This window comes from Protopterus annectens, chromosome 4.part1, assembly GCF_019279795.1.
Source record: "Protopterus annectens isolate FY-2018-M chromosome 4.part1, PAN1.0, whole genome shotgun sequence".
Taxonomy (NCBI): Eukaryota; Metazoa; Chordata; order Ceratodontiformes; family Protopteridae; genus Protopterus; species Protopterus annectens.
The window spans coordinates 402,466,428-402,493,595 of NC_056734.1; the positions used below are offsets into that span (position 1 = coordinate 402,466,428).

The 27,168-nt window shown below is 42.1% G+C and overlaps 1 protein-coding gene across 1 annotated transcript in view; it reads right to left on the bottom strand.

Moving 5' to 3' along the window:
- P3H2 (prolyl 3-hydroxylase 2) overlaps positions 1-27,168 on the bottom strand; it is a 1,547,814-nt gene that overhangs the window by 82,248 nt on the left and 1,438,398 nt on the right. The window contains exon 13 of the mRNA XM_044070221.1: positions 5,624-5,699. Coding sequence (XP_043926156.1) covers positions 5,624-5,699 — 76 coding nt within the window. The remainder of the gene's footprint in view (positions 1-5,623; positions 5,700-27,168) is intronic.

The window sequence follows — 27,168 nt, forward strand, 5'->3', positions numbered from 1 at the left end:
GATACTCACAAATAAAGTCAACAAACAGTATAAAGTAGGTACTATGCCAGACAATATCAGCCACCACTCCCTAACCTACATTACTAGACAAAAGTCAGAATGTGCTAACCTCCCAAATACAAGGCTAATTCGTTCTACCAAACATTTTAACTTAGAACATTTTCAAGCTGAACTGAGAGCATGTAATTGGAATTGCTTAAAATCACTTCCCCTGCAGGAGGCAGTCTTATTCTTTAACACTACCTTCTTATCCATACTGGATACACATGCTCCAGAACGTTCTATTAGAGTAAAGACCAAAACAGCCCCATGGCTTACCAACAATACTAAAAAACTCATTCATACTAGAAACAAAGCATGGACAAAATGGAGATGCCATAAACAAAACCCTGATTTAGTTCATTTCCGCCAGCTCAGAAATCAGGCTAAGAAATCAATAATCTCTGACAAGAAACACTTCTACTGTGAACTTCAGGACACCCATCTTAACAATGCTAAACAATTCTGGTCATCAGTAAACAGACTACTTTCCCCAGGAATTGCGAAAACTCCTTCCCCTCTTAATGCTGACCCAGAAACCCCTCTCCAGACTGCTAATGCTTTCAACTCTTTTTTTCTCTGAAACTATCCAATCCCTAGCCAAACAAATGAACACCAACAACCCTTATATTCCAACTAATATAGCTAACTCCTCCTACAACTTCTCTCTAAAACCTATATCAACTTCTTTCATCTACAGACTCATTCTCAAACTGAAACCTTGTACCCCTTCTGCTGACAAGCTTCCTTCTCTTTTCCTCCAGAAAGCTGCCAAAGAAATTACATATCCTATATCCTTACTGATAAACAGAACTATCTAAGAGGGAACCATCCCTGACATCTGGAAAGTCTCCTACATTATCCCACTACATAAAGGTGGTAACTCCCTTGACTTCTCCAACTTTAGACCAATTGCCCTTCTCTCACCCCTTGCGAAAATCATGGAAAAATGTATTCATCAGCAACTTGTTCACTATCTTTCTCTACACAATATAATAGCAAACTGTCAGCATGGCTTTAGACCTCACCACAGTACCACCACTGCCCTTCTTTCCTTTGTAGATACTATTGACAAAAATCGAAACAACAATACTCTCTCTTCCGCTCTTTTCATTGATCTCTCTAAAGCTTTAGAACCACTCTATCTTAATAACCATTCTTGAATCTCTCTCTTGTGATAAACTCGCCATTAATTAGTTTAGATCTTATCTTAACAACAGACAACAAGCAGTAATATGGGAAAACCATATCTCATCTCTCTTGCCCATTTCCATCGGAGTTCCCCAGGGCTCCATTCTGGGTCCACTTCTGTTCTCCCTCTTTATTAACGATCTCCAGACTGCGATCCCACAAGCAACCTGCATACAATACGCAGATGATTCTACCCTTATCTGCTCAGCACCTTCCTCTACTGAGCTGATCTCACTGACCCAAAATACCTTTAATACTGTAGAAACTTGGTTTTCTAGACGGTTTCTCCTATTAAATGCCAAAAAAACAAAACTACTCCTCTTCACCCCCACCACTCGGTCCCCCCCTTTAAACTTCTCCATTTCCTCAAATAATGGTACTATCATCTCTCCTGATCCAACTACAAAACTTTTAGGAATAACCATTGACAATAATCTCTCCTTCGATCAGCACATTAACAACAACATCAGGTTAGTTAACAGAAAAATAGGTTCCCTATATCAGATCAAACCTTTCCTAACCCCAATAACTAGAACCAAGATTGCACAATCTCACCTTTTATCAACCCTCCTATATGCTTCCCCAATTTATACAAACCTTAAGAAAACCAATCTAAACAAACTTGCTACTTGCTATAACAATATAGCTCGCCACTAGTAACCCCTTTAGGACCCACCATTGTATAAACCTAAAACAACTAGGCTGGCTTGAATTTCAAAACCACATTATAATTCCTCAACTCACTATTGCCCACAATATATTACACCTACCTGACAATACCCCTATACTCTCACAACTTCTAATCCCTTACAACAATCTCAACTCACTTCGCTCATCTAGTAAACTCATGACAAAATCTATAAAGGCAAACAACACAGCAGGTGATTCTCTATTCAGTAACACAATAGGTAGAAGTTGGAATCTCTTACCTTGTGACATAACTCTGACTACATCCCTGCCACTTTTCAAACAGAAAATTAAACTGTACTTCCAAAATCATTGGCTTTGTTCCTGCAGTACACCTGACTAACCTGTTTCTCTTACTCTGTTTTCTCCTCCACTCTTTCATCTCTACCCTACATTAGTTTTGTTCCTTTTACTGTTGAGTTTTTAAGTATGTACATTTTGCACAGTTGTTTGATATTTAATGAACTGCATATTGTAAACTTGATTCTCTTTGAAATTATCTTTTCAATCCTTTGTTTTTGTATACTCTGATTTTAGCTATATCTTAGAATAGTTAATTTTTATGTAATGTACTTAGTATATAGTGGAGCTTTTCTCCTTGGGCCTCTGCTGAAAATGGACATGTATCCAGCCAGACTAGCCTGGTCAACAAATGTAAAATAAAATAAATAAATAAATAAAATAAAATCCTGGCCTGGACAAAATACTGTGACAGCAGTTTCTTCCCTAATCAATGACATCCTGCAAACTATGATAAAGGCCTCCTTACAGATACCCTAATTATAGACCTGCAGAGGCATTTGACCTCATTGACTACTATAATTGACAATTCAGAGGTAAAATACGATATTCACAATCAGAATTTGTAACTGTTACTAAAAGTGTACCACAAGGGACCATTTCTGCCTCCCTTTTCCATATTCATTAACAAAATTGATTTCCCCTCATCATCTTTTCATCCTAATTGCAGTTGCTATTTCCTGACCAAGTCATTCCCATATCAACAACTCCAGTCAAACTTACATGACCTCCACCAATTGCTCAAACCATAAACTGCTTTTTAATCTCTCCACAAAAAGTTCACCAAGCACATGATTTTTAGCTGATTTTGACTTACACAACCATACTGGAGATACAGCTCCTAACTTTAAATATGTAGGATTATGGCTGATCAATCTTTAAACTTCCATTTCCACACAGACAGAATGAGAGCAAACATAAACTCCCTTCTCTTCTGGTCTAAAAAGATACCCCCATTTTTTATCACAACCAGCCAGAGGAGCCATCAGCAAAGGAGATTTTCTCTGTCATCTAGAACATGAACCTCCATGAAAAACACCACAATCTAGACAATCTCCAACAACATCTCCCAATTCATCGCAAACTCACCTTTCTGTGAGTATCACTTTGTCACTGTAGGAAAAGCCAGATGACTACCCTTAAGCAAAGATTTAGCCTAGTGTTAGGAACATACCTCTACAAACTACTCCAGCCTGTCTTACTGCTAAACCTCCAGAAAAAGTGTCCTCATACAATCTGAGACACTACTCATAAGCCACACCAATTCTCATTACACCTAGAACCAAACCCACTAGCACTGCACATGCATTCTCCTCTCGGGCATCTGCTCTTTAGCAGGCTTTCCCTATTGACCAAAAGGAAATGAACAGTTAACTCCAAATTCAGAATGCAACTTAAAAAGTACATCTTCATTCAAGTCAAATGCTCCTGCTTCAACAAAGGATCACCTAACGCACAATCCCTATCTCCTTTCTACTTCTCTTCTTCTTTCCTCTCACAGAATTACTGAAGGTTGACCCATTTTAGAAACTAATGTAAATATTGTTTATTATTCACTCTTTTATGTATAAGTAATTTGAACAATTGTGTTACTGCTTGCATTTCTGCCTTTTTTGTTATTTTTTTTTTTTTGTATTTCAGTCGGGCTGACCCTGAAACTGGTCAGTATTGATGAGTCTAGTGTCCTGATAAATATAAATAAGCAAATAAATGAATGAATTGATAAATAAATAAGCAAACAAACAAATAAATGCTAATATCCCAGCTACTATGGTCAGCCCAAATTTGCAACAGCTGTATTGCTTGGAGCATTTATACTGACCCACTGTAAATAACACAACACTGCCTGGGTCAGTGTATACACAGTGCACAGACAGTCTTGGGAAAGGCATCAGGGTAACTGCAGTGAAGAGAGATGTTTAAAATTTCAAGAAGATTAGCAGTCCTTCAATTACTTAATCTATTGCTTCTTGTACCTTCCTTTAACTGTTGTGGTCAGTCACTGACTACATAAAATGAGCACATGTCCCATACTGAGTACATATTCTTCCATTGCTCTGCTGAAGCAAATGGTTATGATGTTAGAGAAAGGCACTGCCAAAATGCCCTAAGTTGTAACCATCATGCTGTAGGCAGCCATCATGGAATGAGGATGTGTTGATATTACAGACGTTAGTTTTGATTCAACAGCATTACAAAGCCTGTGGAATAATTTCTTCCAGTCCACAAAGAAATAGCACAGCTATTTATGCATATCAGGATGTGACGTATATTTTCTTCTTATAGGTGGAATATCTATAATTTAAAACATCAGTATGAGCTCAAACATTTAATACAGATAAATAAACTGGAAATCATAGCTTTTCAAGATCAAGTAAAGTGATTATTATTGTGTTAATAGTGAAATTATCGGGTCTACTTTATTCCAGCGAAAGCCGAATCGGTCAAATACAATTCACATGACACATAACAAGTGAAATGCGAGTACATCAAACGCACTAAACCACAAAAGTGGAAATATCGAATTCACATAGTTGGCCCATCTGTGGAATAGCTCCCTAAGGTAAGTGTGCGATAGTTACGGACCTTAGGGTTAGGGTGCAGGTTAAGGTAAGTGCATAGTTAGGTAATGTATGTAAGGTTTAGTGTAGGGTTTTGTTAAGTGTATGTGTGTGGAATATTTAGTTTGTTTGGGTATAGCTCAGTAGGGTAAGTGTGCGGTAGTTACGGACCTTAGGGTTAGGGAGGGGTTATGGACAGTGCATAGATAGTTGTGTATGTAGGGTTTAGTGTAGGGTTAGAAGTAGGGTTTTGGTGCTTTACTTTAGGGTTAGAAGTAGGGTTTTGGTTAGTGTGTGTATGTGTTGTTTTTTCTGTATTTCGGTAGGTAGTATGTTGTGGGCGGTGGGGTTGGCCAACTATGAGAGATCGAAATTTCGAATTTCGCGGTTTAGTGCATTCGACGTATTTGTATTTCACTCGTTATGGGTCGCACGAGTTGTATTCAACTGATTCGGCTTTCGCAGGAATAAAATAGACCCAAATTATCTTGTATTGATCTAATAGTTGAAAATTCTTTCACTAGGACATAGTGCCCAAGATGGAAGATGGTATGCCACTAATGTAGTCTGTTTGTCTTTGTGCAACACCAAACTTCATCTTCAGCAGCACAGACTGATTGGATTAAGAGTAGAAAAAAGTGAAAAGATGCTTCCTTAATTATAACAAAGATAAGCCTGGGGGGGTGTGGCACATCACTTCTCGTTTGATTGTACTGTCCGAAAAACATGATTTCTAATAAAAGACAAATTTAGTACACATGACATATTCTGATTGTATGTAGAACAAGGTTTTGAACTTTCTGTGTTGAAAAACTTAAACAGAGAATTGACAGAAATATACTTACTGTAACTGTTTTGGTGTCCATTGTTGTGAAGATAAACTCTCCTCCATCAAAATCTCCATTTAGATACAAAATTGCACTAGAAACAGAAGAAAAAGGATTCATTTATTTTGAATTTTTACACTGTTCTTCATTTTCTCTCACCTTGCATAGTGAATGGTCACCTAGTATTTCTACAAACTGCTAATTACTATATTTATAGATGTGCCCTTTTTCTTTGTAACCTGCTTCATTTGCAGCTATCCAGAAGGCTGTGGTTCTCATTATGACAGCTGATATTCCTGAAAAAATGTATAGAAAGGTAAATTGCAGAATTTTATGAAGAAGGGAGGGGCAGGATGTGTTGAAGTCACCATAATAGACATTTTCTTCCATTACAGTTTCATCAACCTACATAAATGAAAAAAATTCCACTGCAAATTCATATGGCAATTAAAGCAATAAAACCAATTTGATGATAGTATATAGATAACAGTTAAAGGAGTTTGCTTTTAATGAAATATGTGGTTTAAGGGATTCACTTTATAAGCTAAAAATTCTGAAATCTTGAATTACAGAATCTTGAGCCCATAAACTAGAAAATCCAAATACCTGAAACCACACAATCATGAAGCCCTAAATCCCGAAACTGCAAAACCGCGAAATTCAAACTCCCAACACTTTCAAACACCATTACGACAGACATGCACACAACTAAACTAGCACACACACCTACCCTTATTATATGCAGGGGGGCAAGCCCCCCTGCACCCACCCGGTCCCCCCTACTTAAATATTCTAACTCCAAGTTCGCACTACATATACATGCACACACACACACACACACACACACACACACACACACACACACACACACACACACACACACACACACACAAAACACCACCACACAAACTACATTCCTCTCGCACACACACATATCACAGTAACAATGCAAACTAACACACACTACAGCCCCTACCCAACACTCTTAAACATAAACACTTACCTGAATCCATGAACACATCGCAACACCAGAACCGCTAATTCAAAATCTCCCGCATTCAAGATTTTGAATTTCACACTTCTATGGTTGTGATCTTCCGATCCTTCCACTTTATGAACTCGAGATACTGAAATTCGAGATTCCAGTGTTTCCAGCTTATAAGTGTTCCCGGTTTAAGTTAGTTTGACTACTAGACAAATGTATTACACTAAAAATACACAGCAAGATATGCATTTCTAACAAGTTATCTTCCAGTGTCGAAAATGTAAAAATATCTATTGGGCTATATTTTAAATTACAGATCAGCATATTGTTATAAGGGTATTTCACACATATAAAACTTCATTTGAGAGAGCTTAGATGCCAAATGGATATGTGATGTATGAGAAAGAATAACAAATGCACAAATAAAGAAATAACATAAATGACATTGATTTTCACAGGTACGCATTTATTTCTGTATGATTGAATGGCAATCATTTTCCCAGTTTAATACAATGAAAACATTCCGAATTTTACTATGGCTGTGTGGGCTAGCAATGCTTAGGAACAGAATTTATGAACTAGACTTTATGTGACATTCAGGGTAAAAAAAGATTTTGATTTATTGACTTACTTTGCCATTACACTGTGACTTAGCCAGTGAATAAAAAGCATTATGCTAGTGACATCCTATGACAATGTATAAATCATTAGCATATATCATTTGAATCATGACATAGGGTAAAAATGTCCTAAAAAATTCATATGTAAAATTAATAAGAATGATTCTTTCTCAATCTTTGGATGAAAGGGCCATTTTACATAATCTACTTTGCGATTCCTTTTAATTGTTAATGAAGTCTGACAGTATGAATTTTTAAGTGTGTCTGTCTTTTCCTGCATCTGACTTTTTCACTGCATTTTGACTTAACTGCTTAGTTTTCCATTTTGATGAATAATGCCGTTTAACATTGGACAAAGCATTCATTTTTTCTAATTTTGACAGAAATATATTACAGTGATAAGGATAATGTCTGGATGAAAAAGAATGGCTACAGAATAGAGACATCAAAGGTTAGACAGTGAGCAAAGACTGCAGGCTACAGACTTGTTTTTTTCATTGAAGGAGTGATGAAAAATAAACATACCCATGTGTTAAATTATCTGTAACACTAGATATGCAAGCATTACTAAAGAAACAACAGTAAAAGTATATGTACAAATACATACGCAGACACACATTCACAGAGGGACAGAAAAACTTTTAGTTATGTACTCACCATAACTTCAGATGTTTGGGATCCATCTCGCCTACATTCTGAATGATGGGTTCGGAGCCGATCCCTCGGCTCCGACTCGGCACGCTTATGCCAAAGAGCGAAGTCTCTTATTGGCTGAGCTTACTATATCCCAGGATGCACCACTGCCAGTCCCCCAGATCTAGTTTGTCCGCATACATGCACACATGCATACCCTGCTTATATAACATCGTCAGATGAAACAAGATAAAAACAGTGGAGCTCAAAACCGTTCCATCTCTTCTGATCTGCAAGGCAGGGAAGGCGGTGGGTATCAGGAATGTAGGAGATGGATCCCAAACATCTGAAGTTATGGTGAGTACATAACTAAAAGATGTTATGTGATCCTATCTCGCCTACATTCTGAATGATGGGACAGCGTCCCTAGCACCTGAATCCTGGGTGGCTCACTGGAAAACACTCCTGAGTACCGTGGAACCAAATGATGCTCGTCCTTTAGATGCCACATCCAATTTGTAATGGGAAATGAAAGTGTCGGGTTGGACCAAGTAGCCGCAGCACAAATTTCGAAATAGCGAGCTTGGAATGAAAGGCTATAGAAGTAGCCATAGCTCTGGTAGAATGAGCTTTGATAGATGATGTAAGATGTTTATTCAAGAAGAATAGGCCTGAGTTATGCAATCTCTGATCCATTTTGAGATTGTAGCTTTGTAATGGTCTGGCCCAATTTATTATCTGAGAAGGACACAAACAACTGGTCTGACTTACGAAGTTGTCGAGTCCTGTCTAAATAGAAGCGTAATTGTCTGTGAACATCCAATTTATGGAGAGTATATTCTGCTTCATTAGAGAATTTTGGAAAGAAAACTGGTAGCTCTAGAGATTGTTGAAGACAGAAACTAGAACAGACTTTGGGACAAAGGATGGATTAGGCCTAAGTGATACTCTATCCTTGTGGAAAATCAAGTACGGTGGTTTAATAGACAGGGCTTGAAGCTCTGAGACTCTCCTTGCAGAGGTAATAGCCACTAAGAATGCCGTTTTCCAAGACAGATATTTTAATTCGCATGTAGCAGCCCGGTCAAAGGGGGAGATGTTAATGCACGAAGCACCAAATCAAGATCCCACGGAGGTGCAGGATGAAAAACTGGTGGTCTTAACAGACTGGCACCTTTAATGAACGTTTTACATAGTCTGCTGCTCATCAAAGGAGGATCCGTGGATTCATGGAATTTCGAGATAGCAGCTAGTTGGACTTTAATAGTTGAGACAGAAGATCCCTGATTAAACAGGGATGTTAAGAATTTCAAAACCTCTGGGACAGGAGCAGTGATAGGGTCTAAGCCCTTGAGTTGAGCCCAGATAGCAAACCTCTTCCACTTACTGAGGTACAATTTGTTAGTGGTGGGTTTGTGGGCGAAGATAAAATGTGAACAACTTCCGGGTCTAGTGTGTGCCTTCTAACTAAGGTTGGAAGTGGAGGAGCCAAGCTGTCAATTTTAGAGATTGAAGGGACTGATGCCAATGTCCTGACTGATGGATTAGCAAATCCGGGATCAGGTCCAAGGTCCACGGATCGTCCACTGCATGCTTTTCAGGTAAGGAAACCATATCTGACGAGGCCAGTATGGGGCAATCAGAATCATTGAAGACCCCAGTTGAGAAGCTTTTTGAATAACTTTGGGAAGGAGTGGAATTGGAGGAAAGGCATAAAGTAGCCCTGTTGGCCAAGGTTGTGCTAGAGCATCCATGGCTGGTACTTCCTGATGTGGAATCAAGGAGAAGAACTTCTGGCACTTGGTGTTTTGTGGCGTTGCAAATAGGTGCAGCACGGTCCCCATCTCTTGAAAACCTGAGCTGCTATTGTGCGGTTTAGAGACCATTCGTGAGGAGAAAGAATTGTCCTGCTTAATTTGTCCGCCAATACATTTGATTTTCCGGGATGTGGGTCGCTACCAAGAAGCGGTTGGTAGCTACAGCCCATTCCCACACTCTCATGGCCTCTCTGCAAAGGGGATACGATCTGGTCCCTCCTTGTTTGTTCAGATACCAAACCACCGACATGTTGTCTGTGTGGATGGCGATGATGCCTTGTGGAAGAAACTTGTGTAAGGCCTGTAGGGATAGAAGTACAGCCCTCATCTCCAACACGTTGATGTGGAGAAGAGCTTCGTCCGGAGCCAGGAGCCCTGAACTAGCCTGCCCAGACAATGCCCCCACCCTATCTGGGAGGCATCTGTCGTCAGGGTAACTACTGGAGGGGAGAACAAAGGGTTTTCCTGATCCAAGTTGGATGTCTGAAGCCACCAGCGAAGGTCCCTTTGCATATTTCCGTAATCATGATGTGATGATTGAGGGGAAGATCCTGAAAGGACCATTGAGTTGACAAGAGCCACTGAAGAATCCTCATGTGTAATCTTGATAGGGGAACTAAAAGAACCGTGGCAGACATTGAGCCTAAAACCTGTAGGACCATCCTGGCTGGGGCTTTGGATCTCGAGATCAGAGCTTGAACTTGGCCCTGTAAGATTCGGATCCTTTCGGCAGGAAGAAAGACTCAAGATCAATCTTGAGTCTATCTCTGCCCCTATAAACTTTATGCTGAGAGGGCAGCAAGACAGACTTTGACCAATTGAATGTAATCCCTAGGGAAACACCCAGGAGATGGTGGCTTTGAGGTAGTCCATTAGTAGATGCCTGGTGGTGGCAGTCAGGAGCCAGTCGTCGAGATAGGGAAACACTTGGAATCCAAGACTTCTCAGGTGAGCCGTCACTACTGCCAAACACTTGGTGAACACCCTGGGGGCTGTGGTGAGACCAAAGGGCAGAGCACAAAATTGGTAATGACTGACTCCCAGGCTGAAGCGCAGATACCTTCTGGACGCCTGATGTATCGGTATGTGATAATAGGCGTCCTTGAGGTCTATGGAGCACATCCAAACATCCTTCTCCAACAACGGGAGAATGGATTGTAACGTGACCATTCTGAATCTGGATTTCGTACGGATTGGTTCAGTCTGCTGAGATCCAATATTGGTCTCAGGTCCCCTGTCTTTTGGCACTAAAAGAACCTGGAGTAATTTCCTGATCCGATCTGGTCTGTGGGGACCGGTTGGATGACTCCTTTTTCTAGCAGCTTTAAAGCTTCTGCGGCTGCTATTTCCCTTTGACTGGGTGGTGGGTCCGGGATTCTCTTGGACGGAGGGGGTGAGTCTTTGAATGGGATGGTGTAACCTCCGGCAATGATCCGAAGCACCCATCTGTCCTGAGTGATTGACTCCCAGGCTTCTAGGTGCTTGGCAACGACACCCGACTGGCTCGAGCAGCACAGCCGGGCAATCCCTCATGTCGTGTGGGAGGCTGAAGAGCCACGAAAGGACTCGCGGTCTCCAGAATTGCGGGGCCCTCTGCCGCCTCTGGGACGGCGTCTCCCTGAAAAATTTCCCGCCCTCTGCCTCTGGACGGGAATCTTCCTGCTGTTGGGAGAAAAACTTGCGAGATTTTGAACCACATTTTCCCCTCCTTTGGCCTTGGGGTAAGGCCGAAAGGGAGTGGAATAACGGGCCCCTCGGCAGATAACGTTTTCCCTCTTGCTCACAGCGGTAAGGGTGTCTTTCACCTTGGGTCCAAACAGTGAGGACCCATCAAAGGGAGCGTCGGCGAAGGAAGACTTGAAGGCCTCCGAACTGACACAAGCGGAGCCAGGCTTGTCTCGAGAGCCACGCCTGTGCCTGCCGCTCTACCCGCCTTCGGCCGCATAGGAAATGAGCCTCATGGACGAGTTAGAAATTGACGTAAGGATAGCCAACTGAGAGCTAACCGACTGGGCTAGCTGCTCAGGTAGGTTACCCGAGAGGGAATCTGACAACTCCTTGACCAGGTCCCTCTGAAGCCTTGTAAAATGTGCCAAATAGTTCAGAGACCTTAAGGTAAAGGCCGCTGAAGTCAGGGTGCGCTTCCGCACCTATCCATACTCCTAGACTCCTTATTAGGAGGATGGATAGACGTTGAAGCCTCTGCCACGTCCTGTTGTGTAGCAGATGCCACCACCATGGCATCTACAGCCACGCCTTTAGTAAGGAACTCCTTCTCGGGGGAGCAGATAAGAATTTATTTGGACGAGAAGGGACTGGTTCCACAGTATCTGGATGTTCCCACGCCCTTCGACAAACTAAATCCAGAAGCTCGTCGAAGGGCGGAGACACCCAGGAGGCGGAGGGCTGAGCCCCAAAGGCCTTGAGGAGCACTGATTCGTCAGCAGAGGGGGGTTTGGATATCCAGCCGCCTCGTTGTTTGAGGATCTCTAAGATGTCTGCAAATGAGACATCATCCGAGGACGACTTCGGGGACCCCTCCGCATCATCCATATCAGTGTCCGATGTAATAGACTCGGGGGAGTCCACGTGCTTCCTCTTGCACGATCTCTTCCTTGGGGGTTCCTCTGAAGATAACTCCGAAGAACCCTCAGGAGGAGGGGAACCCCCACTGGGGGTAACCTCAGGCCTCGGGGCTCCGCTGGTTACGGACAGGGGAACTGCCAAAGACCCAGTCTCCACGCCCAGGGAAGGTGCTGGTAAAACCGGGGAGATGGCCGAAGAGGACTTGGCCAAGGCACTCCTCATGGCCCTGAAAGCCGGACCCCCAGAATCCTGGGAGTGTCCGGACTCCGGAGCCGTGATAGCCGACGGGAGTCCCGCAGCCGAAGCACCGAGGGGGAGGCTCGGAACCGAAAGCATAGGTCCCGAAACATCACCCCCGGGTCCAGCCGAAGAAGTCCGCGTACTAAACTCGGACCCGAAGGCCCGGGTTGGAGTAAGGGTCGGAGCCGACCCTAAAATCTCCACCGGCTCCAACAGCACCTGCTCCGACGGAGCCGAAGCGGTCGGAGGAGGAATGGCAACGGGGTGGGCCAAGGTCATCGGCTCCGAAACCAGCTGGGTCGGAACCGAAACAAATTTTTGGAAGACTGGGGACTGGAACAGTCTTTGGAGCACCCTGTCGATATCAGAATCCGACATCCTCGAAGACCGAGAGGAAACAGAACGGGTTCGAGAAGGCCTCTCCATCGGCCCCAAAGGGCTAGGGGACCAGCTCGGCGACTCGATGAGTATCGGCGCCGAGGAATACTCACAGCAGATTCCATCGGTGCCGAGGTAGACTTCGCCGAGGAGGAAGTGTCTGAGCGGCGACCCTTGTCGGCTCCGAGAGCAGCGGAGCCGACGAAGGTGACCCGCCTCTCGATGCCCCAGCCATCGGCTCCGAAGCCATAGGAGTCGATACTGGTGGCATCGAGGCAGACCGTTCAACCTCGGCTCCAAGTCTTTGGAGCCGAAGGAGAGGCCTGCCTAAGTTTCTTGGCAGTCGGATCCGACGGACTGGTCGGAACCGAAGCCCTTTTCTTTTTGGCCGGAGCCGGAGAGGATGCCAAGGCTTCTTCAAAGGAGGGTTTGACTAACCCCTTAAGAATCAATTTATTTTTCCTCTCCTGGAGGACCCTTGAGGAAAAAGCATGACATACACTACATGACTCCTGTAAGTGCTTTGCCCCGAGACAATATACACAGAGCGAATGATCGTCTGTGATAGACATTTTAAACCCACATTTCGAACATTTTTAAAGCCGAAGGCCTAGGGTTTGAGACATGATGTTATACAATTCAAGTCGCTTACACAGAAGAGTAAACAAACTAAATTTCACTGATAATAAAGCTATGCTTACAGTAATAGCTTAATATAACACTCCTGAACAAAGTATAGGGAACTCTAAACTAACTAAGGTATTACTAGAGACCCTGTATTGAAGGTTGACAGTCCGGAAAGGCCCTGGATGGAGGGGGGCCGAAAACAAACTCAACCCAATCACACACAACAATTTTCAATCCAAAACGTACACAAAGTTAGCGATAGCTGTTAAAACAGCTTTTGGTAGCAAAAACAGCAAAAAACTGACAGAAAGTTAGTTAATAAAAACTACTCAGCCCAGCCAGCTCGAGACCACGTCTTCGCAGGGAAGCGGCAAACGAGATCTGGGGGACTGGCAGTGGTGCATCCTGGGATATAGTAAGCTCAGCCAATAAGAGACTTCGCTCTTTGGCATAAGCGTGCCGAGTCGGAGCCGAGGGATCGGCTCCGAACCCATCATTCAGAATGTAGGCGAGATAGGATCACATAACATCAAAAGTTTAAAACAGGTATCTGTTTTATATATTAGATACCCATTGTAATGATATGAGGTAGTACCATCTATGCCAGGGAGTGTAGGTCAGTGCATGTATAACATATGCCAGCATAGCTGGCTGGAGTTTTATAAAGAATGTTATGCCTTTTGACTATCACACTGATTTGTACAGATGCTTCTTTTAAAAATGCATTTGTAAAGTTGCTTGTGTTAAACATGCATCAACAGTGGGTCCTGCAGGGCAGAAATGAGACATACACGTATTCCGGACAGTGTTATTGTAACTGATTAAATGTATATGTTTTAACAGAGAATTCTGGAAGGGAAGATGTTAATCTCAGTACAGCTAATTTTGAAAAATAGGTTGAAAATTAAATGGATTGGTTTAGACATAAAGATTTTATCTTACAGGTCTGATTGCAGCCAGTGACAAAAATGGGAAAACCAGGACTAGGAATCTTACTGCATTGTCCTTAGGGGTGAATTAATTGCTACCCTGGAAGGATGAACGTTTTGAAATTGTTTTATAATTTCAGATGTTGCAACAGATCTTAGCAAAGCTCTGTGTGTGTATTGTATAAGAGTCAGGTGACCAGATGTGATGTCATTTTATAACCAGCACTGAAGGGATTTTTTCAGATATTATTGAGAGACATTCTGAAACTCTCACAGCAGCACTTTTTTTTTTGGAACTTGACAGGAAATATCTCTCACAGATATTCACACAACTTCACACCTCATCTTGCTTTGCTGTAGTAAGCAACTCAACACACATCATCTTGTCTTGTTTTAGTAAGTAACCAGGGAATAGTAATTCTTCAGATCAGTCAGGAAAATATAATGAGATTAGTTAAGTACTGTTCTTCTGTATCTGTGTGAATCTATCCATCTGTGTTATTCATAATATTTCCTGTGACTGAAACTGGTGTTTATTGCAAATATATATTTAGAATTTTCATGTTCTTTTGTTATTTATTATTAAATATATTTAAACTTTTCATTGTGGCTGGTCTTTTAGAAAACATTTTAACTTTTGAGAGTACCTGAAAGCCTTGCTGTTTCTCAACACAACCATTTTTATTAGTATTAATTTCACTCAGTATAACTGCATAACCTTGTAAAAATAAAAAAAATAAAAAAAAGAGTCTTAGGGTAGCTGATTGGTGGCAGCAGTGGCTCTGCTGGACAGAGGCACAGGGAACTAATGGCTCTGCTGGACAGAGGCACAGGGAAATAATCTAAGGGGGCGGCGAAAGCCAACACTTTCTGACTAGGCTTATAGATGTCCTCGGTCAGATAGCCTAATACTTACCCATGAACCTATGAACTTATGATTACCTTATAATTTTGGCAGAGGGGGCACAGCTGGTGAATGTGTGCTAGTCTTTCTCAGGTGCGTGTGTGTGTGTGTGTATGTGTGTGTGTGTGTGTGTGTGTGTGTGTGTGTGTGTGTGTGTGTGTGTGTGTGTGTGTGTGTGTGTGTGTGTGTGCATGTGTGTGTGAAAATCAAATATCCAAGTGTGTGTGTCAGCTACTTAGAACAGGGACACAGATCTCCAAAGTGGTCATTGTGGAGTCTTGAATGGGGCCTGAAGACAGACAGAGAGTCCAGCCCCAGGTCTGGAGTGTGCTACCAGTGTGCTCTTAAGGGAAATTTTGCTTGGTGCAGAGAGTTGCATCTGAAAATACTGTGTGAATCCAGTTTTCTCCTAGTGGCTGCTCTCACCAGTGTCAATGGTGAGGATTGAAGCTCCTCGATTACTAGCCCAGAGTAGGGAACATCACACCCATAATAAAGACAATTTCCATGACACTAACTGACATATAAAATGTGTACTGATTAACAATTAGGCAGCAAAATAGCATGAGGTGTGCTAACTGTCAAAAGATAAAATGCAGAATGCAGATAAGATTGTGCAGGCTTCTTCCTGTGAAAGATTTGAGGTACATTGGCTTACATTGTGTGTAATTCTGAACTTCAGATAGTTTCTACTGAATGTAAGGGCCATAATCCTAAGTAATTCACCAGCTTAGATCCAGGCAAAACATTTTAACTCCTATGTAGACATTAAGCTAATTTTGAAAAAAAAAAAGATTGAAAGGGACTGCAGAAATGACATGTTATAAAGTAGCTTATGGACCAGAAAAAAATATAATTACTGCCTCAAATGTGTCTCAGTAACAGTATACAGATTCAATAACTAATCTTAGGTTACAAGATCTAGTATAAGATGTAGACTATGACCATTTCAAAGACAACTGGCAAATAGTATTTGGCCTTAGGAATCTTTATATACAAAACACTAAGAATCCCTTGTATGGATCATACTTCACAGGACTAATATAGCAATAACCCACGCCTGGGTGTAGGTAATGCTGGATTTACCCACGGTTGGTGTGGTTTGGTCACGGGGGTGAAGCCCGAGTGGCCAAACAAAGCCAGCCGTGGGTAACTCTAGCATTACCCACACCCAGAAGTGGGTTATTGCTATTAAACAATGACATTATTTAAGAAAAAAAAGAATTACTTTTCTTAAATAATGGCATTGTACAATGCCTCCTTGCTGCCCTTCCACAGCTGTCTGGTATTCTGCGGCAGTTCTGATGTACTGCGCATGCCTACGCAGTACATCAGAGCTGTGGGCAAAAGCAACGGAGAAAGCAAAATCTCCGTTGCTTTTTACAAACTGTTTTGCTATGTTAAATGGGTTTAACATAGCAAGACAGCTTTAAAAAAGCAACGGAGCATCCCCATTGCTTTTTTAAAGCTGTCTCGCTATGTTAAACCCATTTAACATAGTGAGACAGTTTTGAAAAAAGCAACGGAGAAAGCAAGATCTCCGTTGCTTTTTACAAACTGTCTCGCTATGTTAAAGGAGTTTGACATAGCAAAACAGGTTTAAAAACAGCAACAGAGAATCTCTGTTGCTTTTTTTAAAGCTGTCTCGTTAACATAGCAGGACAGTATGAAGCAATGGAGATCTTGCGTTCTCCGTTGCTTAAAAAAAGAGTTATAGTAATGGAAAAAGTCCGGGCAACCGGACCTTTTTTCCATTACTATAACTGATTTACAACGTGCATGCTGACCAATCAGCGTGCATGTTTTTGAATATTAATGGGGGGTTGTTGTATAATACACTTTAAACAGACATTTTTCTCATTCTGCTGTCCATTCTACTCTCTATAAAATGATTCCTACAAAGTCATATACAAATAAAGCTTAAATTAACAAGTCCTTCTTTGCATATCATTTTTAAGATGTTTAGCTTTCTTGGTACACTCCATATAGGGTTTTGCATGAAATACCATTATAATGCCATTAAGATTTTTTAGGCCTAGGTCTTATATTTTACAAGCCATTAGATTTAAGATTTCCAGACTAGGAAAAACCTACAGGGCAATATGCATGTGTGTTATCAGCCATGCCTTAGAACCTCAGAGCTTCTCTTGGTTTGGCTTCTTCACTTGAGATTTACACAGAGTCTGCTGCATCTAAAGCCATCCACTGATAAATGAATGAAAATAAGTGTCATTTTATAATGTTTCTGATTATTTTACTATATTTCATAAGTGTCCTGTATTGTTACATTCTCATACTTTAGCAGAATTTCAAAGCTGAACTGTTTCCACTGCTGCTGTAGTACATATTTACATTGTATCTGCTAGTTTTATAGGATAGTGGCATCTAAACAGCATGATTTCCCTGCACACTTGAGTTTTAAAGTCAGCATTTTTATATTAAGAGGGTTTTATGACTGCACTCTTATGGAAGAAGTGTACTGTAGCAAACCTATCTGAGTTGGGGTTTGCTGGCTGAATGCTTATTGTGTGGTATCCTGAGACTGGTCTGTAGGCCTTGCTGTTGCACAACTTGTTTTATAAGCCAGTGTTTGTGCTAGGCTGTTCTCCACACAGCAGCATTTAACAGTGCCCTGTATAGATGCAAATGCTATCAAGTTTAAAATTACCCTTCGAATAACTATCTCTGCAGCCTTCCCCAGTCCCACTGCTGCTCTAGGAGCATCTGAGTTGCGAGCAGAGCACCATCACCTTGTTGGATAGCTGAGATCACACTGAGTATAGCACCCATTGTTCACCCGTGTGTTATCATCCCAGTCCAGTTAAATCTCTCCACTCTTCTCCTTGGTTAAACCCATAGTAAAAAACCTGAAACCTTGGAAAGGTACTTTTCTGCTATCACTGTTGCCAGCCTGGTAGACATGGGCATCCTGAGGTTATGTAGCAATTGTCTCATGTATACTGACAACCACTTAATCCTGAAATAAACAAACACAATATGTGAGAGATGTAGTTACATTATGAAAATTGAGACCTGAACCTCACATACTGACAAATCAAATGACACATAGGTTGTTAGCACATGCACATAATTTCCTTCACTAAATAAGGAAACACACGTAAACCTGCTTATGCATTGGTACTCTCAAGTAACTTGCCACAACCTCAGAGGTCTCTTGTATACTGTCCTCAGAAACCACTTGTAAACAAAACCAAGTCAACACTGATCACTACACACAAAAATACACAACACAGTATCCCCACAAGCTATCCCCTAAGGTGAAACACCACACATTCAAACATCTCAGTCATAGGAAACTCCATTGTGAGGCATATGGATGCCCTCCTCACCATGTTGGATAAAGAGAGCATTACAGTCAGTTGCCTCACTGGTGCCAGGATTTGCCAGCTCAAACAGGAACTCAGGTCACTAAACCACAAGAACCAGTATGACTTAGTCATAGTTCATGTAGGTGTGAATGACCTGAGATGTACCTTCCTGGAATATATGAAAAGAGACATGATCGACCTCTCTGAATACATGTTGTAGGCTGGTATGAGCCTCAAACTGAGCAGTATTTTACCCTCACCAGGAAAGATACCACAATACAAACAGAAAATGATTGACTTCAGTAACCAGCTTAGCTACTCGTGTCATTCTAAGGAGATCCAGTCTTTGTCAGCCTGGGACAACATTATTGACAGACCATGCTGCTTTGCCAAAGATGGTCTTGCACCTGTTGCTGTTAGGCTTTCAAATACTAGCCAAGGCATTAACCACCCTGATACTGCCTTTTTTAGGCAGTGCCAAACAAACATAACACATTCTTCTAATGCCAAGCTAAAGGTATTACTGCTCAATGCTAGGAATCTTAACAAGAAATGATATTTCCCTGGAAGATCTCCTTGTCCTGGAGAATGCTGATGTCTGTGCAGTTACAGAGACATGGTTCAAGGCTACAGAAAGCACCCCAGCAGTGCAAGACTGTGACACTTATCACACATTCAAACCAAATTCTGAAAAAGAAAAAAATGAAAGGAAGAGGTGTTTCCATTTACATAAAAAGCACTAACACCTTTAGATTTGTCAAGCAGGATGATTTGTTTGAGCTACTTCCATGTCCAGTTGACCGATGGCAAAATCCCCCACCATATCATTGCTAGCTATGTCTCCAACCATGAGCCATGAAAACCACTGTGCATATCTGAAGTTACTAGAAACACTAACCATTCACCCAACACACTACTGATGGGTGATTTTAATTACCCCTCCATAAACTTGGAAAAATATATGACCACTAACATGCAGGCTCAGAGATTCCTGGACTTTGTCAATGCAAATGCTCTGGAATAGCTTGACTGTACTCCACGTAAGGGCTCAAATATCCTTGACACAGTACTTACAAATATAGGGGAGAGTTGCACCCCTCAGCTTAATGTTCTCATTGGTGGGACTGGATCAAAAATCAGCTTCCTTTGAAATAAGTGTAACCATAGTAGCCCCATAAGAGGCTTATGCAGAAGTACGCATGAATGCCCTGTATAACCACTTAACCTCATTGAATCAGCAGTACTTGACCAAACTAAACCCAGGTCTAGCTGGAAAAACAGGCCACCCTGGTGGACCTCTGGCTATACAACAGAAGGAAGAAATTCCTGTCTTGATGTAAATGGGAGGAAGCACAACAGAGAAAAAAATCCCTCATTAGTCTCAACAGGCAAATTAAGGAGCTAGTCACATCATCAAAAGTTAAATACGAGACCAAAATTGCCTCTCAAGCCAAGGATAAACACAAAGCATTTTTTAGTTATGCCCAAAATCTTAAAGGAAACACTTAACAATCTGCTGAGTTGGTTGTAGATGGCACTACTTATACTCATCCAAAAGAAATAGCAAACCTGCTGGCCAATAAATTCAGCTGAACTTTCACCCCCTCCAGTCACTCCCCATAAAATACCCCTACCATTCCTTTGCTGTTATCACAAAAGAACAGGTTATCATTGCATGCTCCAACGCTAGAAACATGACACCAATGTGCCCTGACAGAATCCCAGGGTGCTTATTAAATAGCTTGAAACATGACCTTCCAGATCCACTCGGATATCTATTTAACCACAATCTACAGACAGGCTTTGTCCCAGAAGAGGAGAGGGCAACAGCAGCCATCCCTCTGCAACAGGAAGGACCACCAACTGGCCCAGGAAACTACTGACCCATAAGTCTGACTAGCCTCATTATGCATGGCTATGGAAAGGATAATCATGGACCTGATTAACAATGACATAGGAAATCTCAAGACTGTAGACCCAAACCAGTTCCAGGCAGATCCTGCCTGCTCAATCTGGTGGACATCTTTGAGGAGGTCACCAGAGTAATGGACACAATATCCCACTCTGGTATTATAGATAAACTCATAAAACTGGGCATATACCTATAAATCACCAGACTGATAGCCAAATGGATCATAGATAAGAGTCATGTTGCTGGAGTGGGGAATCCACATCCAGTAAGAGGCCAGTCACCAGTGGAGTACCACAGGCCTCAGTGATGGATCTCCTCCTGTTTGGAATATACTTCTCAGATGTCTAGGCAAATGTACATGGCCTTTGGCTGACCAAGTTTGCTGATGACTGCAAGCAGGGGGCAATCTTTGACTCCCCAAACAATGTTGATATCCTATATAATGGTTGAAAAAGACTAATGGTTTGTGTTACAGCCATGGCCTCAAACTAAATGCAAAGAAGTGCATAATAATATCCCTTAGAAAATCAAATACCCTTGCCCTTGATGGCACCCTAACAGTGGACCCAGTGGTGAGAAATCTGGTAGTTAGATAACAATCTTAACTTTGACCACCATGTCTCCATGATGGTGAGAAAATCCTTCTATGTGGCTCATTTTATTAGGAGCGCATGGCATCCAGATCTAAGGATGTCACAGTACCACTGTATTTAGTCCTCATCAGACCAATAACTGAGTACAATGCACCCTTTGGCATGTACCTCATCGGGCATCAGCAACAGTTGTAACGTCCTCAGAGGTTTCTCACCAAGAAAATACAGGGTATGACCAACATGTCATATGTGGACTGATTAAAAGCCATATCATTGTATTAAGTTTCTTACTGAATACTGAGGGATGATCTGTGTCTGACCTAAAAGGCAGTCTCTGACCAAGCCCTAATGAAAACATTGCATATTCACAAAACTAACTGCATGAGGGTTACCTGCTCCAAAGATCTAAACCTGATCTCTGACATGAATAGTTCATGCTGGGGAGACAGAGATGTCTTCCAGAGATTACCCCTCCTATGGAATAGGCTTCCTATTCACATGAAGCAGAAACTTTTCCTGACCATTTTCAAGGGCAATCCAGACCGATGGATGGAAAATCACAAATTCACTCCTGGAGTTGGGCCCATGTCCCTTATGGACAGAGGCAATCTGTAACTACAGTCAAAATCTCACTTGCTGACCCTTGTTAACTTTCCTCTAGGGATCGAAAATTGGGTAAAATATGGGTAAAACTGGCAAGACTTATGAAGGATCTTGAGACATTAGCCTAGTAATCTCCTATGAACCTACAGACTCTTCCTCCATCATCTGATCACCTGACTCACCCTTCCAAGTCCCTGTCTAACTTGCTCCTTCACACCATGGCTTCAGTCTCCAATTAGAACAGGAACATCCTTAGTTTACATAGTCAGGGTAGAAGAATGCCTGGAGGGGTTCAGGGTACTCCGGTACAGTGCCACCCTCACAGCTGTAGAGGATGCCACCATCCACTGTCATGCCCAATTCTCCACTTGCATTACGTATGCATATGCCTCTGGACTAGTGTCATTTCCCTCCATGAATAACAACTGGTGTCTTGGCTGAAGCCCACTTCTCCTCACAGGATAAAAGAGTTGGCAGAATGCTACTCCTCCCCATATCTTAGCTTACTCTTCAGACAATGTGCTTACTAGTACCTCAGTCAGTGGTGCCATGCATCTGGTGGCCCTAACATCTTCCCCTCTCATGGGGCCTAATACCTACAGAGTCTATTAGTTTCCAAATTTACTGCATAGAGATAAGTCAGAATTACTGCCACAGTTAGTGAACTCAGGAAACATGACAGAGAAAGTGGAGAGGGAAAAGGTAGTTTGGCTAAAGAGATGTTGACAAGTTCACAAACAACAACTAATTTAATCACTGCAGTTGAAACAAGTGGGCCCATTTAAGTCTGTGTGAATGAATGCATTCTCAGATTGTAGTTGAGTAGTATTACTTTACATTGCAAAGAGTGTGGTTATGCAGATGGGGAGCTGCAAACAAGTATGCAGGATGGAAAAGTGACTGCTCTGCTACAGTAGAAACATAATGCGGTTACAAGTGGGTGGGTCATGACTCATGGCTGTGCTCTGGATATAAGCTGTTAATAAATGACAGACCTGTGAGACATAGAGGGGTAGTAACAATCTTCATAAAGAAGGGTGTCAAATGTGAGGACAAAGAAGAAGAGATGACACAAACTGTTTCATGAAGGAGGCAATGAAGTGAACACTTTCACAACCAAGATTAAGTGACAGGAAGTCAAGGTAGGGGAAGTGATGTCGGATAGACCCAGACACATCAGGGAAGAAAATGACAGAATAAAACAGTGTGACAGAAGGAAAGCAATAATGCTTCAGGGGTATCTGACTCTACCAAGAGCACATTTAGAGACTTAGAGTCCAGGACAGAGAGGAAGCAGGATTTCACAGAGGTCTTGGTCCATGACGGTGCAGGAATGTAATAGAAAGGACATCTAGACAACATAAAACACACTAGTATGATTCTATAAATGGTAAAAATGAAAGAATTTGAAGCACATAAAGGACCATTGAGAAGGGTGAAGGAACAGAGATGTATACCTTTCGAAGAACCATTCTGTGATGTTTACAGCATCATAAATTACACTGATTATTTTGGACAGGCACAAAAAGAGAGGCCAAGACCATGAAGAATGACCTCCTTCTAAGTAGAGGTCAACACTAAGATGGCAGCATGTGAAAATAAGACAAAAGAAAGCAGTTTATGTTAAAGACGTCATTCATAGAACATTAGATACAGGGAAGCAAAATGATGTTGGGGGGGTTGTGAGATCTGCTGGGTCTGACTGAAGTCTTCATTGGAAACATGAATTCTTAGAACTGTATGAGCAAATGTATCAAAATTTTTAATTTACTGTCCCTGTAGGGACATGTGACCACACAAGAAAGGCATCAGTGTAGCAGCATACTGGCTTTGTGATATACAAATGCTCACTCAACTCTCTCAGATCTCAAGCTTTATCTACAATGAGAATGTGAATCCATTTGTAGGTATGCGGGATTATTTTGGCATGGCCTTCAAGAATTGTTTCAGATGAGGAACTGAGATGCTAAATATTAGGTTTTATGGTGACTTAATGAAAGATTCAAATTAGTCAAGAGAGATACAAAGAAAAATGTCAGAGAAATCATTGCTTGCTCCCTCAAAGCATCACAGCAATTAATGATGAAACTCTGAAATGAAAATATGACTAACAGGACCTCATGGGATACATTTCTGCGTGTGTGTGTGTGTGTGTGTGTGTGTGTGTGTGTGTGTGTGTGTGTGTGTGTATGTCTTCATATATGTTTATGTATCTGTATGTATATATTTATTTATATATATATGCATATATATATATATAGAGAGAGAGAGAGAGAGAGGGAGAGAGTGACAGTGACATTATGTATGTCATACTTATAGGTAATCTGCCATTTTTAATTTCTTCAAGTTTTTTGGGTTTCTAATACTATGATGGGAATGGACCCCATTCCCAAGTCAAACTACGATTAAAGTTCATGAAATTAGTATTGCTTCACTCTTTGATGTTAGCCAAAAGTGCTCATTGCAGCACCCGCAGTGTGCCCAGTAATAACTCCTTCTGCAATTCGTACGGTTTTACATGAATTGGTAACATATCTAAATATGATTGTAAATTACTTTTTATAAGACCAGTTGCTCCTACTACTATTGGAACTGTCTGGGTATCTTTCTTCCACATGGCTCTCATTTCTGCCTACAGATCGAGGTATTTTATGACTTTGTGTCTCTCTCTGTATGCAAGACACTATAGTCACTAGGTGTGGAGGTTTCAGTGATCAATGCTACTTTTGTCTTCTTTTCTTGGACCACTATATCCGGTTTTCTAGCATCTATCTTTTGGACTGTTGGTATTGGGTGATCCCATGTGATGTAAACTTCATCATTTTCTATGATTCTCTGTGGCTAATGTTTCCAATGTTTTTCAGCCACTTCGATACCATAATGTTTGCACAATCTCCAGTCTAACAATCTCGCCACATTATTATGCCTTTCAGTATACAGTCCCTCTGCCATTAGAGAGTCGCAACCAGCAATAAGGTGTGTGACTGTTTCCAATTCAGTTCCACAAAACCTACATATGTCTGTTTCTCCCACATGTTCAATGGACTTAGGTTCATAGGTTCATAGGTTTATACTAGGCTATCTGCCCTAAGGCATTTATAAGCCTAGCCCAAATTTTTGTGGCTTACGCCACCCCTTATATGAAAAAATACTGTGCCCATTAGTTTGTTGTGCCTCTGTCCAGCAGTGACACAGAGATGATTCCCGGGGTAAACCTACGATCTCCCATCCACAGGTCTAGATTTCTCTTGAACAGAGTCAGCGAGGTGCTCTGCCTCACATGGACCGGGTTTTATTCCACAGCATAGGGAGTCTCTGAGTGATAAATCTATCCCTCCAGCACGTCCTATTTATATCCGTGCTAAGGTTTAAGTCGCTTGCTCTAGTGGTTTTGGTGGATTTGAATTTTTGAGGTGGAGCATGTCCATTAATTCCGGGTTGGACATGGCCTTGTATGTCAGGCACATGTCACCTCTGAGCAGACGGTATGCGACTGAATAGAGCTGGAGTTTCTTCAATCTGGCAGCATATGACAGATTTTGGAGTCCCTTTATCCTTTTGGTGAGGAACTTTTGGGGTCTCTCCAATTGCTGCAGATGTCGGGTGAGATACATCCCGAATGGGGCATTGTACTCGATCATTGGTCTGATAAGTAAAGAGTACAGGGGAACAATGACCTCACTAGATCTGGATGTAAATCCCTTCATGATCAGGTGGGCAATGTAGAAGGTCTTTCTAACCACTTTAGCAATGTGAGTGTCAAAAGAAAGGCCACTGTCAACCTGGGTCCCCAGGTCCCTGATAACCTCTTCTGTGCTTAGTGGATTGCCACCTATATGGTAGCTTGGGGTTACCTTGTTTTTCCCGAAGGGTATGACTATACATTTTTTGGCATTTAACTTCAGGCCATGGCTCTGGCACCAGCTATCTGTTTCCGTGAGTCCCTTCTGAAGGATATCCGTGTCCGATGCACTTTCCACTACGGCACCCAGTTTGCAGTCGTCTGCAAACTTTGTCAGCCAAAGTCCTCCCATGTTGGCCTGTACTTCTGAAAAGTAGATGCCAAACAATAGGGGGCCAAGGACCGAGCCCTGTGGGACACCACTTGTGACCGGCTTGGAGTCTGACATAGCGCCAGCAACTCTAACCCTGTGGGTTCTGTCCTTAAGCCAGTTTGCAACCCATCTTGTGACATATGGGTTTACATTTAAGCTGGTAAGTTTTTCTACAATACCCGAGTGGGGTATTGTGTTGAAAGCCTTTGCAAGGTCAAGGTAGGCTGTATGGACTGCCTTTCCCTCATCAATGGCCTTGGTGACTGTTTCGAAGAAGTCGACCAAGTTCAGAAGGCATGATCTTCCCTTGACAAAGCCAAACTGAGTCGGGTCCAATGTCTGCAAGTCCCCTATATCTTTGTTTATGAGCTCCATTATGATCCTCTCCATAGCTTTGCAGACTAGACTTGTTAAGCTTATGGGGCGGTAATTACCAGGGTCCGTAGAGGTGCCGCCTTTGTGGAGTGGGACCACAGTTGCCGTACGCCACTCCTTGGGCACGTATCCTGTGGTAAGGCTGAGATTAAACAGCTGCCTTATGTGCGGGTTTAATTCCTCATTTAGCTCAGGTAGCACACAGCCAGGGACACCATCCGGTCCCATTGATGCTGTGTTTTTAGCTTTAGAGAGAGCAGCTTTCACCTGCGCATTTGAGATGTCCGGGAGGCTACACTCGGCTGGGATAGTTATCTCTCCTTTAGGGGAGAGGGGTGAAGTTTGCACTGAACCTGTCTGCCAGTATGTTGGCAATGTCTGTGGGTTCAGTGATTTTTGTATCATTTTGGACTAATTCTGAGCATATCTGGGAGTTTCCACCCAGGTTCCTAACATAGCTGAAAAAGGCCTTATGATTGTCCTTTGAATCCATGGCAATTTTTCTCTCAAAATTGGCCTTAGTTGATTTTATGAGTGCTCAGATTCTTTTACTAATAATGATCAGGGTGACTTCCTTTATGGATTTTGTTCTATCATGTAATAGCTTTCTCCTCTTATTGTAAAGTTTGTTAATGGCTGGGGTCCACCAGACTGGACCTTTGCCCTTTGTGGAAAGAGTCTTGGTTTTATTTGGGATTGCCTGATCCATGCAGTCCTGGAGGTGTTCATAGAAGGCATTTGTAAGGGCTTCCGCAGCTTGGGTTGTGGTTTCCACTGGCTCAGGGGCCTTGAAGGATACCACACCAGTCTTAAGTAGTGTGAAGTTTGCTTTAGAGAAGTTCTTCACTATGGTCTTTTTTGTTTGGGGTGGGGGCGGGATGTGGATTTCCAGTGAGATTAGTTTATGATCAGATCTCACCAATGAGGGATATACTTCCGGTGTGGAGCATTTTGTCCCCATGTTTGTGACAATGAGA